The sequence below is a fragment of the Geosmithia morbida genome (genome assembly GCF_012550715.1).
Source record: "Geosmithia morbida isolate 1262 chromosome Unknown scaffold_7, whole genome shotgun sequence".
Classification (NCBI taxonomy): domain Eukaryota; kingdom Fungi; phylum Ascomycota; class Sordariomycetes; order Hypocreales; family Bionectriaceae; genus Geosmithia; species Geosmithia morbida.
In genome coordinates this window covers 269,969-286,256 of record NW_023336194.1, presented here as the reverse complement: position 1 = coordinate 286,256, position 16,288 = coordinate 269,969, and the positions used below count along the sequence as shown (strand labels likewise).

At 57.5% G+C, this 16,288-nt stretch overlaps 2 protein-coding genes across 2 annotated transcripts; both read left to right on the top strand.

Moving 5' to 3' along the window:
- Positions 1–3,523: 3,523 nt before the first annotated feature.
- GMORB2_6935 (uncharacterized protein) lies at positions 3,524–9,710 on the top strand (the record flags this gene model as incomplete). The annotated part of the gene is made up of 2 exons (XM_035468900.1): positions 3,524–4,024; positions 4,104–9,710. The coding sequence occupies 2 exons, from the start codon at positions 3,524–3,526 to the stop codon at positions 9,708–9,710; spliced, it is 6,108 nt and encodes a 2,035-aa protein (XP_035321280.1).
- Positions 9,711–13,023: 3,313 nt separating this feature from the next.
- On the top strand, positions 13,024–15,717 carry GMORB2_6934 (to MFS phosphate transporter; the record flags this gene model as incomplete). Its single annotated transcript, XM_035468899.1, has 3 exons — positions 13,024–13,586; positions 13,861–15,278; positions 15,710–15,717. 3 exons carry the CDS (start codon positions 13,024–13,026, stop codon positions 15,715–15,717), a joined length of 1,989 nt encoding a protein of 662 aa, XP_035321279.1.
- Between the last annotated feature and the right edge of the window lie 571 nt (positions 15,718–16,288).

Genomic DNA, 16,288 nt, shown 5'->3' with positions numbered 1-16,288 from the left:
TGGCACCATGATCAATAGCGTGAACGAATCAATGGATACCATATCAGTGCCTCACTCAGACATGATACGAAGATGAGATATCAGTTCTGTAAGCTAGGAAGAAGGGTCGCTCTCAATCATTCTACTCACCACCGGGCCGTATGCGGCAAGGTTAAAGAGAAGAGAGAGTACGGAGTACTGTTAACCAGAGTGCTCTCGTACATGTGTATACGAATCCATCGGCCACATGGGCGATTTTCCTCTCTCTTGTCTGGCTTGAGAGGAATCCAGGCATGTCGCACTGGTTACGAGCAGCAGGCCAGTCGACATCATTCTTCTCACCGGCATCGCTCCATATGGTGCAGCCTCTGAGAATGGCCGGGTCGGTTGGACGCTGTCGAGTGCACGCGAGATGAGAGTCGAGTCGCACCACTCGTACGAGAGTCCAGTCCCCTGCGTATGCCCACGGGGTTTGTCAGGAGAGTGTACAGGACAGGTTGACGAGCACGCCTCATGACCGGTGAGAGTGTCCGGATCAGCCTGTCGTCAATGGCACGATTTATCAGATGCTTGCCCGTCAACTGTCCAGAGACTGATCGACGCCTCCCTCGACTGTTGCTCCCTCTTTCGATATCATCTGCCGAATATTACGTCGTACGCTGCACAAGGCCATCTTCTGACTCGACTTTCTTGGGCCCCATACGTACACGTATTACGAGTCCCACGACGGCCTTCCGACCTCGCCGTCCCTCCCGATGGGACCCAATGGCTCTGATCGGCTTAACGTGTAAGCCTGTGGGTGAGAGAGGTCTCCACTACAGTTTCGACAATTCCTTCATGGCCAATCGGTGTCCGATGATGGACGAGCGTGCAGGAAGGGTCGTGCGAAACACTTGACGGGCGACGTCGGGATGGGTACGATTAGCCAGTTATGGTATGGTACTTGTACGTAACTTGGAGGATTAGTCAGTGACGGTAGCAGTTTGCCTGAGTAGATGTAGACGGACGACTCGATGATGTAAATACTGTATAACCTGTCACGGGTAGCACTATTACATGGCTCGTCTCGACTTGAGATGACAATATAATCGACGTGTAGCATGTCAGGTGTGCAATAGGCGTTTGGATACCTCAGTCAGCGTCTCTGCCTATGCATGCGTTGACCCCCCCCCCCCTCTCCCTCATTTCTTTGTCAATCCCTCCACCCACCTGTAGGTATGTACTGTACGAGTATGCAAGTAGGAGGAGGAGGGAGGGGGAGGAGGAGTGAGGAGCGGGAGGAGCAGTGAGGAGGGGAAGGGGGAGGAGGGGGTGGAGGGACTACTGTTTGCACACACTCGTCATTCTCTCTGCCATGTGCGGCAGGCGGGTTACAGACATGGAACACGTCATGAGGGTGGTAATCCTGCAGGTCGAAGTCGAGAACATGAACAGGAACGACAAAGAGAGCACGGAAAGGAAGAGGAGGACAGAGGAGGACACGAGGCACAGGCAATTAGATGGGTGGTGGGTGGGATGGGCCACTATGCAGGCAAGTCCCAATCATCTTGGGCCATTCATGGTTCTTACCATGCGTGGAGGGAGGATAAACTCCGTACTTCATAATACTATCTGTACAGATAATAGTTAAAATAAAGAAGACAGAATGAGTGAAAGAAGGAGCAGGAAGATTTACCATTATTATCATCTTTTTATTTTTATTTATTTATTTAATTTTTTTTTCCAACCCCCCCCCGAAGAGATAAAAAAAAAAAGAAGACGCCCGCTGATGGGAGCGGAATGTTGCCAGGATATTCATTCTCGACATGCCACAAATAATTAGAGGGAGGAAACGAAAAAGACACAAATATAGCTCTCAGGGTCAGAGCTAACTCCGTACATGCACGACTGACTTTCAACTCTGGCCGACAGTATGGGGCGGGAAGAGATGCAGCCAATGAGTTTGGCATTGAAGATACAAAGAAGAGGAAGAAGAATGAAGGAGGGAAGACAAGACCTAAAGAGAGCAGTGAGGAGGAGGGAGGGAGGGAGGGAAGGAGGGAGGGAGGGTAGGAGAGAGGGAGGGAAGGAGAGAGGGAGGGAGAGAGAGGGAGGGGGCTACCTACGCTACGAGTACATTGTATGACAAGGCGACATGCATGTCAGAAGCCGTCAAGCCGTCGGTGTTAAATGCTTGACAATGAGAGCATCTGATTGGCGAATGGTCAATTTTATCCGCTTCATCTCCCTCATCTCACCCTTCCAAGGACCAAGAACTGCTAGCTTGGCTGGGGGGCCCTCCACACTGTCACTGTTTTGGCTCCGCCGAGCTTTGGGTGCTTTGTCTTTTTACGGGGGTTCTTTTATATATCTAAAATTTTTCTACTGCGTGTGACTTGCTCTGTGACCGCCTATGGACGGGCCCGGGCGGGCTCTGATCCATCCATGGAAGTTGCTGGCTCTACCCGTGCACAGAGAGGACTGCAGGTAACGCAGGTAACGATACTCACTCTCGTACAGCGTGGCCGGTGAACTCCATCCAGGCTCAGAGCCCCGGCCTGGGACTGACTGCTGGTGCTCGTAGCGACTTCTCACGCACACTGTATCATACTGTGCCACGACTCGTGGGCCGTCAGTCCATCGGCTCACACGCACAGAGACACACAAGGGGACCGAGCAGAAGCAGACCAGTAGCAGACAATGCGCCTTTCCAGAGGGCTCTGCTGATCCTCCAACCTTGTTCCCCTGTTGGAAGCAATAGAGAGGCCCATCGCATCCTTAACATCCYCCCCCCCCCCCTTCCCCCCCCGGGGAAATAAAAAACAGCTAAGAAGAAAAGAGAGAAGGAGAGGGAGTCCTTGTCGACAGCACAACCCTCCATATGGATATCCGTTGCCCTTGGCTACAGTGACTGCCCATCCCGTACCTCTCAGCAGCCGTTGACGAGAAACAGACAACTCCCAAGGTGAGAGGAGAACCGTTCCCGACCTTGAACTCTCTCCTTGTCCCTCCCCCTCTCTCTCTCCAGCGTCTCTTGTACAGCACATACAGCCTAATTTTATTTTTGTTCGTTTGCTTTGTTTTCCTGCAAGATCAACCATTTGAATTCACTGCAATACGAAACCCACACTTCGGGTCACGGCTAAAAAAAAAAAAAAAATAAAAAGTACTTCGAACTTGCGTTCCCCACAGCAGCTGCTGCACGCACATACACGCACACACGACCGCTGCTTCACGTCGTCCATCTTCTCCCCCCCCCACCCCCTTCAATCACCGGCCGCTGCCGGGAACGCGTCGATACCACGGCCATCACCATCATACTCAGTCATGTATCCGAACCTCGCGGGTTTCTAGTAGTCTTCTCCGGGCCAGACCACCGCCACCGAAATCACCATTCGAGTCTTGATACTCTCTTCTCGACTGCTCGCCCACCCCCCCCCTCCCGAGGGCGAATTCCAACCACGCTCCGCCGGTGTGGCCACACCCTGGCCCTCCGCCCCCTCCTCCCCTCGCATATCAAATCGATAGCTCTCCGTGAACTTGTTCACGGCCGACGACGACCATCATGGCCGATCAGGTACCGTCCACCTTGGTCCCACTGGCCGTGTCCTCGCTCAGGGCCGAGCAGGGGGGACCTATGGAGCGCTCTTTGAGCCAGGACATCCGTGACGAGCGTGAGGAGCTACGCGAAGCCGCCGAGTCGACCCTGAACGCGATTGTGGATCTCAATCTCGATGGCACCATCCGCTGGGCCAGCCCGTCCTGGTCCGACGTTATAGGTACCCGCCTCGAGGATGTCGAGGGCCTCCCCATGTCCGACCTCGTCGTCAGCGATTGCAAGACCATCTTCGCCGACGTCGTCGACTCCATGAAGAGGGACGACTCCAGGAGCCACAGGGTCCGATTCGCCGTCCAGCTCGGCCCTCTGTCCAAGCTCCGCTCCTCCGACATCGAGAACGCGGATGTGCAGGAGCTGGAGTCTCAGTCCGAGCCTGAACCTCAGGTTGCCGACCTCGAGGCCCAAGGCATCATGGTGTACGACAGTGCCTCGGGAGGCGAGAGCCATGTGAGTGGTCAGCCCAGGCCGTGTGGCGTGCACATGCGGAAATGGTCGAGGTATGCGTATGGCTAACAGGTAGACGCAGACGATGTGGATGATTCGCCCCTGGACGGCACCGAACGAGATCCAGATCGACCTCCCCAACGTCATCGTCGACTCCCTTGGCTCCGGCGCCGAAGTCCTCGCCAGCTTTCTCAACCAGCTCACCGAGAATGGCGGCAGAGGTAACGACGACGGCGAAGACAACGTCTGCCCACCCCCGCCCGTCCTCTGCCGCATCTGCGAGCGCCAGATCCAGCCCTGGTGGTTCGAGAAGCACACCGACCTCTGTCTCCAGGAACACCGCGCCGAGATGGACGTGCAGATGGCCCAGGAGAACCTGTCGGAGCACCGCCACGCCATCGTCAAGGTCCTCGACGCCCTGGAAGCCCGCCAGAGCCGCCCCTTGTCCGGCGAGCAGCCGCAGGTGCCTCCCGTGGCCGAGTACAAGGGCATGCCCATCGGCCCGCCACCGTCGACCCAGTCTTCGCCGGGAACCTCGATGGCCCGATCGAGGGACCGCTCCGGTGGCTTTGGGCACGGCAGGACACGCTCCTTCGCCGTGCGCCGTCCACAGGCCCGGATCGTCGAACTCCTCATGGACCTCTGCGACACGTCGATGGAGATCAGCACCCCGTCGCTCAAGGACAGCAACACCCAGCTGGAAGACGGCGACCTCCGCACCCAGTCGCCCCAGTCCGAGTCGCGCATCTCCCAGGTCCTCCAGTGGCAGTCGCCGAGCACCAACACGTTGGACCAGGAGCAGGGGCTGGTCCAGCTCTGTGCCGATACGGAGAAGGTCGCCAGAGCCAAGGTGGATGCCGTGTTCAGGCACCGCAAGATCATCGAGTACGCCGAGCGGATCCGTATCGAGCTCGCCGTCATGGTGCAGGACTGCATCGACGAGGCCATGCGCGAGGCGGCCCGCATCGCCGCTGGCCGATATAGCGACTCCAGCGACGGCGAGATGCAGGGTCCGGACGAAACCGACGAGGGGATCCTGAGCGGCGGTGAGCGGGTCCCGGAATCTGTTGACGACACGCACAGCCAGGCTGGCCGCGCGGAAGAGGCCGAAGAGCTCCGCGGCCGGAAGGGTGACGGGGCCCCCGAAAAGTCTAGCGACAACCCGTCTGCTCTGGCCACGGCCCTCCGACAGGCCGATCTCTCCTCCTCCGGCTCCCGCGGCCCGTCGCGTGGACCGCGGCCGAGGTCGTACGTGGCGTCTACGCGCTCGAGCAGCCCCAAGGAGTGCCCCACGCCCCGATTCACCACCGGCAGCTCCAACACCGGCACCAACCCTCGAGACGTAGCGAGGGAGGGCAGCGCCCTCTCCGAGAGCGAGACTGTCGAGAGCGAAGGGAGCCTGCCGTCCTCGTCGTTTGCTTCGAGGGCGCCGGCACCGGCCGCCCCCAGGACAGAGTCGCCCATATCCGATTTCGGTGGCCTCAGACGGGCGGCAAGCTCCAGGAAGCACCACAGACGCAGCCTGGTGCTCCCGGGAACCTCGTCACCACGCCGCCAGGAGTCGCCCTCGCGGCCCGGAGCCCCGCCGTCGCCGCTGCGGGTCAAGCCGCGAGGCGTGCCCGGCTCCCAGGAAGGATTGACGATTGCGTCCCCCGAGGGCTCGCCCATGCTGCCGGGAAGCGAATTCAGCTCTCCCGTCAACCACGCTTCTCGGCACCACCGCAGGCAGTCGTCGGCCGCCATCTCGGACTTCGTCATGAAGCCTCCGCCCTCGCCGCGGCTCAACGCCAACCAGGCGCCGCCGCAGCCCCGGCCGACGCAGCCGTCGATCAAGGACTTTGAGATCATCAAGCCCATCAGCAAGGGTGCCTTTGGCAGCGTCTACCTGTCCAAGAAGAAGTCTACGGGCGAGTACTTCGCCATCAAGGTGCTCAAGAAGGCCGACATGGTGGCCAAGAACCAGGTCGGCAACGTCAAGGCCGAGCGGGCCATCCTCATGTGGCAGGGCCAGAGCGAGTTCGTCGCCAAGCTGTACTGGACCTTCTCCAGCAAGGACTACCTGTACCTGGTCATGGAGTACCTCAACGGCGGCGACTGCGCGTCCCTCATCAAGGTCCTGGGCGGCCTCCCCGAGGACTGGGTCAAGAAGTACATCGCCGAGGTCATCCTCGGCGTCGAACACCTGCACAGCAGGGGCATCATCCACCGCGACCTCAAGCCGGACAACCTGCTCATCGACCAGAAGGGCCACCTGAAGCTGACCGACTTCGGACTCTCCCGCATGGGCCTCGTCGGCCGCCAGAAGCGCGCCCTCAACAGCAGCACCGCCGACACGACGCCGGACCTGCTCAAGCAGGGGCCCTTTGCGCGCTCGGCCTCGATGGCCTCGTCGAGGTCCACGTCCCTGGATCTCCACGGCCACGGCGGCGTCCAGTCGCCGGGAAACACGCCCCTGATGGTGCCGGAGCCGGCCGGTCCGGGCCAGCCATCCTACTTCAGTCTCGGCGCGCCGCACGGCGAGCATCGCCGGGTATCCAGCAGCCACCGCAGCGACAGCGGGGGCAGCGAGACCCTGGCGCACATGTTCTCGACCTTTACGCTGAGCGACTCGGAGCCCGGGTCCGGATCGGTCTCGGCCAGGATCCTAGGCGAGGAGGACGGCTTCATCTCCGGCTCGCCGGAGCTGACGTCGCTGCATCCGCTGCACACCACGGGCGCCCACTCCAGCGTCGATGCCCAGGCCCGCGGCAGCTTCCACCAGCCGAGCGGCATGATGCCGCCGGCCATGGCCCTATTCGACCCCGAGGACACGAACAGGCGATTCGTCGGCACGCCCGACTACCTGGCGCCCGAGACGATCAACGGCGACAAGCAGGACGAGACGAGCGACTGGTGGTCGGTGGGGTGCATCCTCTTCGAGTTCCTCTACGGCGTCCCGCCCTTCTACGCCGACGAGGCGGAGGCCGTCTTCGAGAACATACTGGCCCGCAAGATCCAGTGGCCGCCCGAGGACCCGGACGCGCCCATCTCCGACGAGGCCAAGGACCTGGTCAACAGGCTCCTGTGGCCGGACCCGCCGGCGCGTCTCGGATCCAACCGCGAGGAGAGGTTCTCGTCCGGCGGCGAGGAGATCCGCAGCCACGCCTTCTTCGAGGGGCTCGACTGGGACACGCTGCTCGAGGCCGAGGCCCAATTCGTGCCGCAGCTGGAGGACCCGGAGGACACCGAGTACTTCGACCCCCGAGGCGCCGTCCTGCAGCCGTTCACCGAGGACATGGAGGACGCATCGTCCCCGCAGTCGTCGGCGGGGGGCGCGGAGTACCAGGAGAGGCCGCACGACGCCCTCGGGCGCGCGCGGTCCCAGGTCAACTCGATGCACCGCAAGCTGATGCCACTGCACATACCGCCGCACGTGCGCGACTCCAAGTCTAGGAGGCTGAGCGAGCCCCTGGCCAACGACGACTTTGGAACGTTCGCCTTCAAGAACCTCTCGGTCCTGGAGAAGGCCAACAAGGAGCAGATCCAGAAGCTCAAGGCCGAGGCGCTCGCGGCGCAGAGCAAGGGCTCGTCGGGCAGCGCGGGCGGCCAGGCCACGAGCAACTCGCAGTCGGGTGGGTCGCTCGACGGCAGCCCCGTACTGGCCAATCCGGTGCAGCGGACGCTGTCGAACGCCAAGGCGAGCCACCGGCCGCAGTCGCCCTCGGGCTACAGCCACGCCAACTCGTCGCCCAGCCGGGCGTCGCAGCCGTCGTCGCCGCTCATGGTGTCGTTCGTGGCGGGCCAGGGGACCGAGGGCCGCCGCAAGGCGTCGAGCAACTCGTCCAACCTGTCGCACCAGTCGGGTCCGCCGTCGCTCCAGCCGCCGTCCGGGTCGGGCGTGGAGATAGCCAAGGTGCCGGCGAGCCTGCAGAAGGCGGTCACGTCGGCTGCGGTGTCGCCGGCCAAGGGACGGACAGGCGCGCCGCCACCACCGCTGTCGATATCGCCGCAGAAGACGGCGGCGGGGCCGGGGCCGGGGCCGGCGGTGGCGACGCCCAAGCAGAGCAGCGCCCCTTCGTCCACCAGCCGGTCCCGATCGCTGACGGTGGGGTCCCAGGAGGGCAGCCCGGTGGCGGCGGACGCACTGTACCGGCACCGCAGCCGCAAGAGCCAGGTGTTCGACATGTCGCCGTCGTCGTCGGACAACGAGGGCGACAAGCACAACGCGCTCCTGCGCGTGCAGAGGCGGCGGCAGAGCTCCCGACGGCTGTCTCAGGCAGCCTTCGAGGGCGGCGGCGGGCCCGCGTTCCGGCCGCTGGACGTGCTCATCTGCGAGGACCACCCGGTGGCGCGGATGGTGATGGAGAAGCTGCTGGAGAAGCTGCGGTGCCGTACCATCTCGGTGCCGACGGGCTCCGAGGCGGTGCGGTACTCGATGAGCGTCATCAAGTTTGACGCCATCTTCCTCGAGTACAAGCTGCCGCAGATCAACGGGGCCGACGTGGCGCGCATGATCCGCGAGACCAAGAATGCCAACTCCCACACGCCCATCGTGGCCATCACGGCGTACCTCAAGGAGCTCCAGGCGCCGCACTACTTCGACTCGCTCATCGAGAAGCCCATCAGCTCGTCCAAGCTGACGGAGGTGCTGCGCGGGCTGTGCCACTGGATGCCGGAGTCGCCGGCGCAGAGGTCGCCCTCGGCCTCGATGGTGCTCCCGCCGCCCCAGCATCAGAAGCAGCAGCGGCGGGCGGGATCGGGTACCAACAAGATACTGTCCGGCGCCGCAGGAGGAGGAGGAGGAGGAGGGGGGGGGGGGGGGGCGGGAGGTCGGATGACGGTTACGGATGATAGTCCGACGTCGATGTCGTCGACATTTGCCGGCAGACTGGGGTCTAGCCGAGAGGACTCCGTCACGTCGAGCACGTTTGGCGACTCGGAGTCGGCCACCACGACGGAGGACATGCCACCGCCGGCCAAGAGCAGTGTGGGCGAGGAGGAACAGCAGCAGCAGCAGCAGCCACCGTCCACGTCGTCGGATGACGGCATGGCCGGACTGGGCATCTCTGAGAGCAAGGCCCCGTCCGGCTCCGGGATAAGGAGGGTGGTACCTCAGCTCACGGTGCAGCAGTCGGCGCCGGCGCAGCTCGAACGTCCGACGACGAGCGGCAGCAACGGCAGCGGCAGCGGCAGCGGCAAGCGCGATGAAGCGACGGAGAGGCAGCTGACGGTACCACCACCACCGCCAGCAGCGGTGGCGGTGGCGGTGGCGGCGGCGGCGGTGTCGGAGAGCACAGAGTCGGCGGATGACGAGGACGAGGAGCTGGGACTCACCCCGTCATCGTCGTCGTCGTCGTCGTCGTCGACGGCCGCACGCACGAAGCAGCCGCGGCGCAGCACGGGACCGAAGCTGGGCAAGCCCGCGCTGCCGAGCTCGAAGCTGGGCATCGAGATGATGCGGGCCAACAGCCACGACAGCACGGTGGGGCCGGAGAGCACGACGACGACGCCCGAGGTCATGACGCAGGTTGCCACGACGCCGGATAACGAGGCCGAGACACGGCAGTCGAATCTGGGTGCCGCGTCTGCGCCTGCTTCCGCGTCCGTCTCGGTCACGCCACCGTCTACAGACGTGCAGGGCGGCAGCGAGGGACCGATCTTGGACGTGGATGCCACACCTCGTCCGGGGCGGGGGGGAGAATATTCATGATGTGCATGTTTTTTTGTTCTGGTTTTTTTTTTTGACGGAGGGGTGGGGAGGGGGGTTGTTTCCTTTTCCTTTTTCTCTTCTTGTCACTTCATTTGTATAACACGTCATGGTAGCGAGGCGTTTATCTCTGTCCCCGTTCTTTAACTTCTCCTTTCTACTCTCTCTTTTTCTTTCTATCGCTATTCCTGTTTTTTATCTATCAATTGTTGCTTTACTCTTTTCTGTCTCTGTTTCACGTTTTGATGTCTTTTTTTTTTTTCATCTTCCATCTTCTTATCTCCTTGGTCTCTTCCCTTGACGTTGATCCTGATGAGGATGAATCTAAGACTTGTTCTCTTGACAATGGTATCGTTGGAGCTCTCGATAGGTTGCAGTTTTACAAAGTTCTCCCAATCTCGTGTGAATGGTTCGTCGGACAGATTTCGTATAATAATACATGTACGACAAGATGGTCTCATGTTCTGATGAAGCAAGTACATGCATCTTCCAAGACAAGTCCAAAGTCCAAAGTAAAAAATAAAATGAAAACAGCCAGAATAGATTACCCCCACATTGAAGACGGGCCATCAGGAGAGTCAAGATAGATGAAGGAGGTGATGTATATGATGGGGAGGAGGTGAGAAGATAGGGAGAATAAAAACAAGCGAAGAGGGTTGGAGAGAGAGAGGGGGGGGGGCTGTTAATGCACAATGTGTGAGACTTGAGACAGGATCTGCCTGGACCTTGGGGTTGGAGGGTTGGATGGTGTCACGATTGCCGTTGAGTGTGTAGGATGCATGAGTATATAAATAACACTGAGCATATATACATGTACGATGAGTATATATAAAAATAACAATGTATGAGGTATGAGCATATATATATATATATGTGTGTGTGTGTGTGTGTACATGTATGTGTGAGTATACATGAAAGTATGAGTGAACATGTATGAGAGAGATATATAAATAACAATGAGACATGAGAGAAAGAATAGGTGAGACATGAATGTGTTGAGGACGGTGAATGCTGGAGGAAAAGGAAAGAAAAGAGAAAGAGAAAGAGAAAGAGAAAGAGAAAGAGAAAGAAAAAGAGAAAGAAAGGAAAAAGAAAGGAAAAAGTGCACTCCGTACTCTGTCATTGATTCTAACTCCTCGCCGAATGACGGAGATCAAATGGAAGTCTCTGCTCGACATGGATAATGAAGTACGGAAGTACGGAGAGCAACATGCGTATCGTCACGATGCAGAGTATCATCCATACTATTATCAGTACCTCGTAGGTGTAGAGAGAGTCTAGGGTCTAAGGCAGAGAGAGAGAGTCAAGAAAGACCCCGCTGATGTGTCTGCCAAGGAGCCAGCGGAACGGGGGTTATTCGGTAATAGATAGGTACTCGTACAGAAGTACAGATTACAGGTTACAGATCCGTATACGGCTTAGATTCACGACTACGCACGTCCTACTAGTCTTCCTGCTCACGCGAGCAACTTCCCAAGCGAGGAGGAGGGGAAGAGCGAGTCATTTCCGCTGCAGGAGATGGGCGTCCTGCTGTGAGAGGCGAGAGTATGATGGACCGGGTACAGGTAGCGTGGTTCAGCATAGCTGACTGATTGAGGAGGGGAAGAAGATGGAGAAGAGAGAGAGAGAGAAAGTTGTGAGAGAGAGGAAAAGTTAAGAGAGAGAGAGAGAGAGAGAGAGAAAGTGAGAGAGAGGGAGAGAGAGAGGAAAGATACGATAAAGTACAAACGTACATGCCGTTGTGAAGGTACCAGTCATAAAAACAATATCGGATCAGACGGCACATGTTATTACTAGTTTAGTTCACAACATCAACATGTTGCATCATAAAAGAGAGATAAAATACTAAAAAATACTAGAATATAAAAAAAAAAGAAAAAAAAAAGGACCCAAGTCCCGGACCGTCGACGAATCGGAATCGGTATCCTTTCGGTTCTGGGTTCTGGCCTGTATGTAACCGTCACATGTCTCCTCCTCACTTCATCGTATCTATCCACACTCTCATCACCGCCATTCGCTCTCAACATGACGGAGACGGGTACTGAGAGATGGACGGCTCAGAAGTATCTTTACATCTACATCGGCACTCTCCTTCCGATTCTCATGAACTTTTTTTTTTTTTCTTTCCCTGTCTCTGCTTCTGTTTTTTTTTTAAAAAAAAAGAAAAAAAAAATCTCTACTCTCACTTCCTCTCTCTAGAGGAGTCTTATTAATACACTCCCACTCGTTGCCATCCTCTTTATTATTATTTATTTATTTAATATTCATTTATCTGTTCATATTCACATATCTATATATTGATTATTTGTATTTATTTACTAAATATTCTCCCCCCGGAGCTCCTGCTTTTTTTTCCCAGGACCCTTGTTGAATTTACCCACTCTGTACCACTTTCCTGTATTACCACTTTGCTGTACCACCTGCACCTGCCCATTACTCAGACTTGACTGACACACGCACACACACGTACGTACACACAACACGTACACACACACACACTCTCTCTCTCCCCCTCTAATATTTCGCTGTCCTTCTCTCGTACATGATACTCGTATATTTGTATACGTACCCGTACGTGCTTCCTCAACGCTCACCTAATACGGCCACGGTCACCCCGAATCGACAAGACATACCCCCCCCCCTCCCTTCTCACCTCTCCCGCCCCTTGGATACTCTTTTACGATCACACCCCCTTGCACGTTATTTTTTAACCTTGTTCTCCTCTTCTACCTCTCAGAGCCACTTGATCGACCACGGGGCTGTTTCTAGTTGTCTCATTGGTTCCGATTCTTGCCCATTATGAACTCGTTTCTTCTGCTTCTCCATATCGAGGAGAGGAGAAGAAAGAAAGAAAAAAAGGAGCGAAGCCTTAACCAAGAGAAAGAAGGAAAAGAGACTTGCGTGTAAACCATACAAGCTCCTGTATATATATCAAGTCTAGACTCCTTTATCCCTCTTTTCCTCTGTTTTCCCTTCTTTTCAACTTTTCCAGCAAGACAACCATGACGAAATAACTTTCTAGGGACGAAGAAGAAGAAGAAGAAGAAGAATCAGGAATAACAAGAAGAAGAAGAAGAAAGAAGAAGAAAAAGAAAAAAGAAGAAGAAGAAGAAGAAAAGAACCAACTTATTTATTTCCCTTCCCTTCTCTCTCTCTCTCTCTCTCTCTCCCACACCCCCCCATCACACACTCACACTCACATACACACGTTCACATTTCCTTTCCATCCTCATCAACACCACTCTCTCTCCCCGTCCCCGACTTCCCAGCCTTACCACACACACGCATACACCCACAGGCAAGACGTACAGATCAGATGTCGGATCTTGACGAGAAGAATTCAACCGGACCAGGTGCAGGAGACCCTGTCACTCCTCCTCCTCCTGCTCATCATCATCATCACGATCCTATCCCCGGAGAGATTCCCATCCCTCACGGTCCAGTACCCGACTCCAGCGATGCAGATGGCGACGACGGCGACGACGGCGTCATCGCCGGCACGACCCAGCACGAGCGCCGCATCTTCGGCCACGTCACCCGCCCCGACGACTCTTACACTCCAGAGGGCGTGTACTGGGCTGACCTGCCCCTCCTCAGCCGCTTCGGCTTCGTCTCAAAGGTCGACCGCGCCGCCGCCGCCCAGGAGCTCGGCACCGTCGGCTCCATGATGAGGAAGGACCCCCTCTCCCCCGTCGGCTGGTACCTCCGCAACGCCGTCATCCCCGGCGCCGGCCTCGGTCTCGAGGGCTACGTCCTCTTCTCCATCGGCAACCTCGAGCCCCTCTTCGCACTGGTCTGGCCCGCCTGCTGGAGCGACAACACCGTCTGCTCCAAGAACTGGGTCGCTGCCGTCACCTATCTCGAGATCATCGGAATCATGTTTGGTCAGGTCCTAGTCGGTGTAAGCTCTACCCTCCCTCCCTCCCAAGCCCTCCCGGGCTACAGCTGCGCGTGTTTGTGTGTGTGTGTGTCTGCGTATCTCTGCGTGTGCCCTGGGTGCTGAGAGAGAGCGGGAGAGAGAGAGGAGTGAAGGAAAAGGAGATAGAAAAACTAACACCCGACGACAGATCATCGGTGATGCCATCGGTCGTCGCTGGGGTCTCATCCAGGACGCCCTCATCATGCTTGGCGGTCTGCTGATGCTGACGGCCAGCTGGGGTCTCACCCTCGAGGGCTGGGTCATCTGCTACGCCTGGTCGCTCTTCTTCTACAGCGTCGGCGTCGGCGGCGAGTACCCGATCACGGCCACGTCCTCGCTCGAGAACTCGGTGGCGGCCGGCCGGCTGTCGACGCGCGAGGACCGCCTCCATCGCGGCCGCCGCGTCACCATGGCCTTCCTGATGCAGGGCTGGGGCCAGTTCGTCAACCAGGTCATGCTCATCGTCCTGCTCGTCATCTTCAACTCCGGCTCCAGCCAGGCGCCCTTCTCCAAGCTGGCGGCCCAGTTCACCTTCCGGCTCTCCTTCGCCTTCCCGGCCGTCGGCACGCTCTGGCTGGTCTACTACCGGACCTGGCGGATGCCGGACGCGTCCCGGCAGCTGGCCGAGGCCAAGTCGCGCACCAACGTGACCGGCTACGACGTCACCGCCCTCCGCTACTGCTTCACCTACTTCGGCCCCCGCCTGCTGGCCACGGCCGGCGCCTGGTTCTGCAACGACGTCTTCTTCTACGGCAACAAGCTCTTCCAGGGGCAGTTCATCAAGGTCGTGTCCGACAGCCCGGGCCTGATGACGACCTGGACCTGGAACCTGGTCAACATCGTCGTCTCCCTGGCCGGCTACTACGCCGCCGCCCTGCTCATCGACAACAAGCTGTACGGCCGCCGCACCATGATGCAGGTCGGCTTCTTCTTCTGCTTCCTCATGTTCGTCATACCCGCCTTCGACTACGACCACTACACCTCCCCGGCCGGCGTCCACGCCTTCCAGGCCATGTACTTCCTCTCCTCCTTCTTCAACCAGTTCGGCCCCAACAGCGTCACCTTCCTCGTCGCCGCCGAGGTCTTCCCCACCCCCATCCGCGCCACCGCCCACGGCTTCTCGGCCTGCGTCGGCAAGGCCGGCGCCCTGCTGGCCTCGATCCTGTACAACTACATCGACGACCGGACAAAGTTCCACGTCGTCCCCTGGTTCGGCCTCGTCGGCATGCTCCTCACCTTCCTCTTCCTGCCCGACACCACCGGCCTCGACCTCAAGGAGCAGGAGCGCCGCTGGACCTACATCCGCGCCGGACGCGACCACGACTACCACGGCGTCGCCGTCCACCCCTCCCACCTCTCCCTCTGGGAGCGCCTCCGCGGCGTCGGGAGGCACTACGACCCCCAGGCCGACTGGCGCTCCCGGATCGACGACATGCGCGCCGAGTGGGAGCGCGTCCAGTCCGAGCTCGGCCCCAAGGAGCGGGAATCGCACGTCGGAGGCCTGCACCCCGCCACCGACGCGGACGGCAACACCACCACCGCCGGTACCGCCGCCCTCCCAGACGACGGAGAGTTCTCCCCCGAGATTCACCAGTACTTTCTCCGTTCCAGTCCTATGCATACTACGACGAACAAGACGAAGGGTACCCCTGGTACATCATCTCCTTGACCCTCTCTCCCTCCCTCCCTCTCTTTCTAATCTACCCCTTGTCTTTGCAAAGCCGTGAGCGAAAGAAGAGAAGAAGAAAATTTCTATTTAGCAGACGCAATTGGCATCATGACTAGATTGGCATTTGTTTTTCCCCCCCCAATTTTCCAATTTTTTTTTTTCCAATTTTCTCTTCGTCTTACTTTCCCATCTTACCTTCTTTACGACGCCCATGTTCTTCCTCTTCGATACTCTCTCTTCTCTCTCTACGACTCACATGTCTTACCCCTCATATACTACTCTTCTTCTCTCTCTCTCTCTCTCTCACGACTCACACATGCTTTACCCTTACATAACCTCTCTTCTCTCTCTCTCTCTCTCTACTCTCTACTCTACGACTCACGCATGTTTTTTTTTCTCCCTCAGATACTCTAGATCCTTGATTCCCCTCCACCTCTACACATCTTTTGAGACAGCATGATATATCTCAGAGTATCAGCATCTTTTTTTTTTTGTTGTTTTTGCTTTTGTATGCAGTATACATGAATTAACGTGATACATTTTATCTGTCAGCATCTCTCTCTGTATGGTACACGGTATAATACGTGATGATGGTGCCAACCTGATACCAAACATTGTGCATTCCCACTCTTGCGCCGTGTCTATCTACTTTCAAGTCATTGTCAGCGGTCTTTTTTTTTGTCAGTTTACAGACATTGGGCTTCATGCATATAGTTTCTTCTTCTAGAGCATGTATAATATATATATATATATATATATATATGTATTTAAAACTGCCGGTTCGAGCAACCCTCCCTTACTCTGAACCATGTCAGACCGCCAGCTCGAATAACCCTCCCTACCTGTTCAGACACATCGGATTCAGCAGACCAGTCTTCTTCGTAAATACTATCGCTCACTACCGGTACCAGTCATGAAAAGAATAGATAAAATACCTATCAAGTCTTGGGGGGGGGGGGGAAAGGAGACAGATCCATAGTCTTACAATGAGAA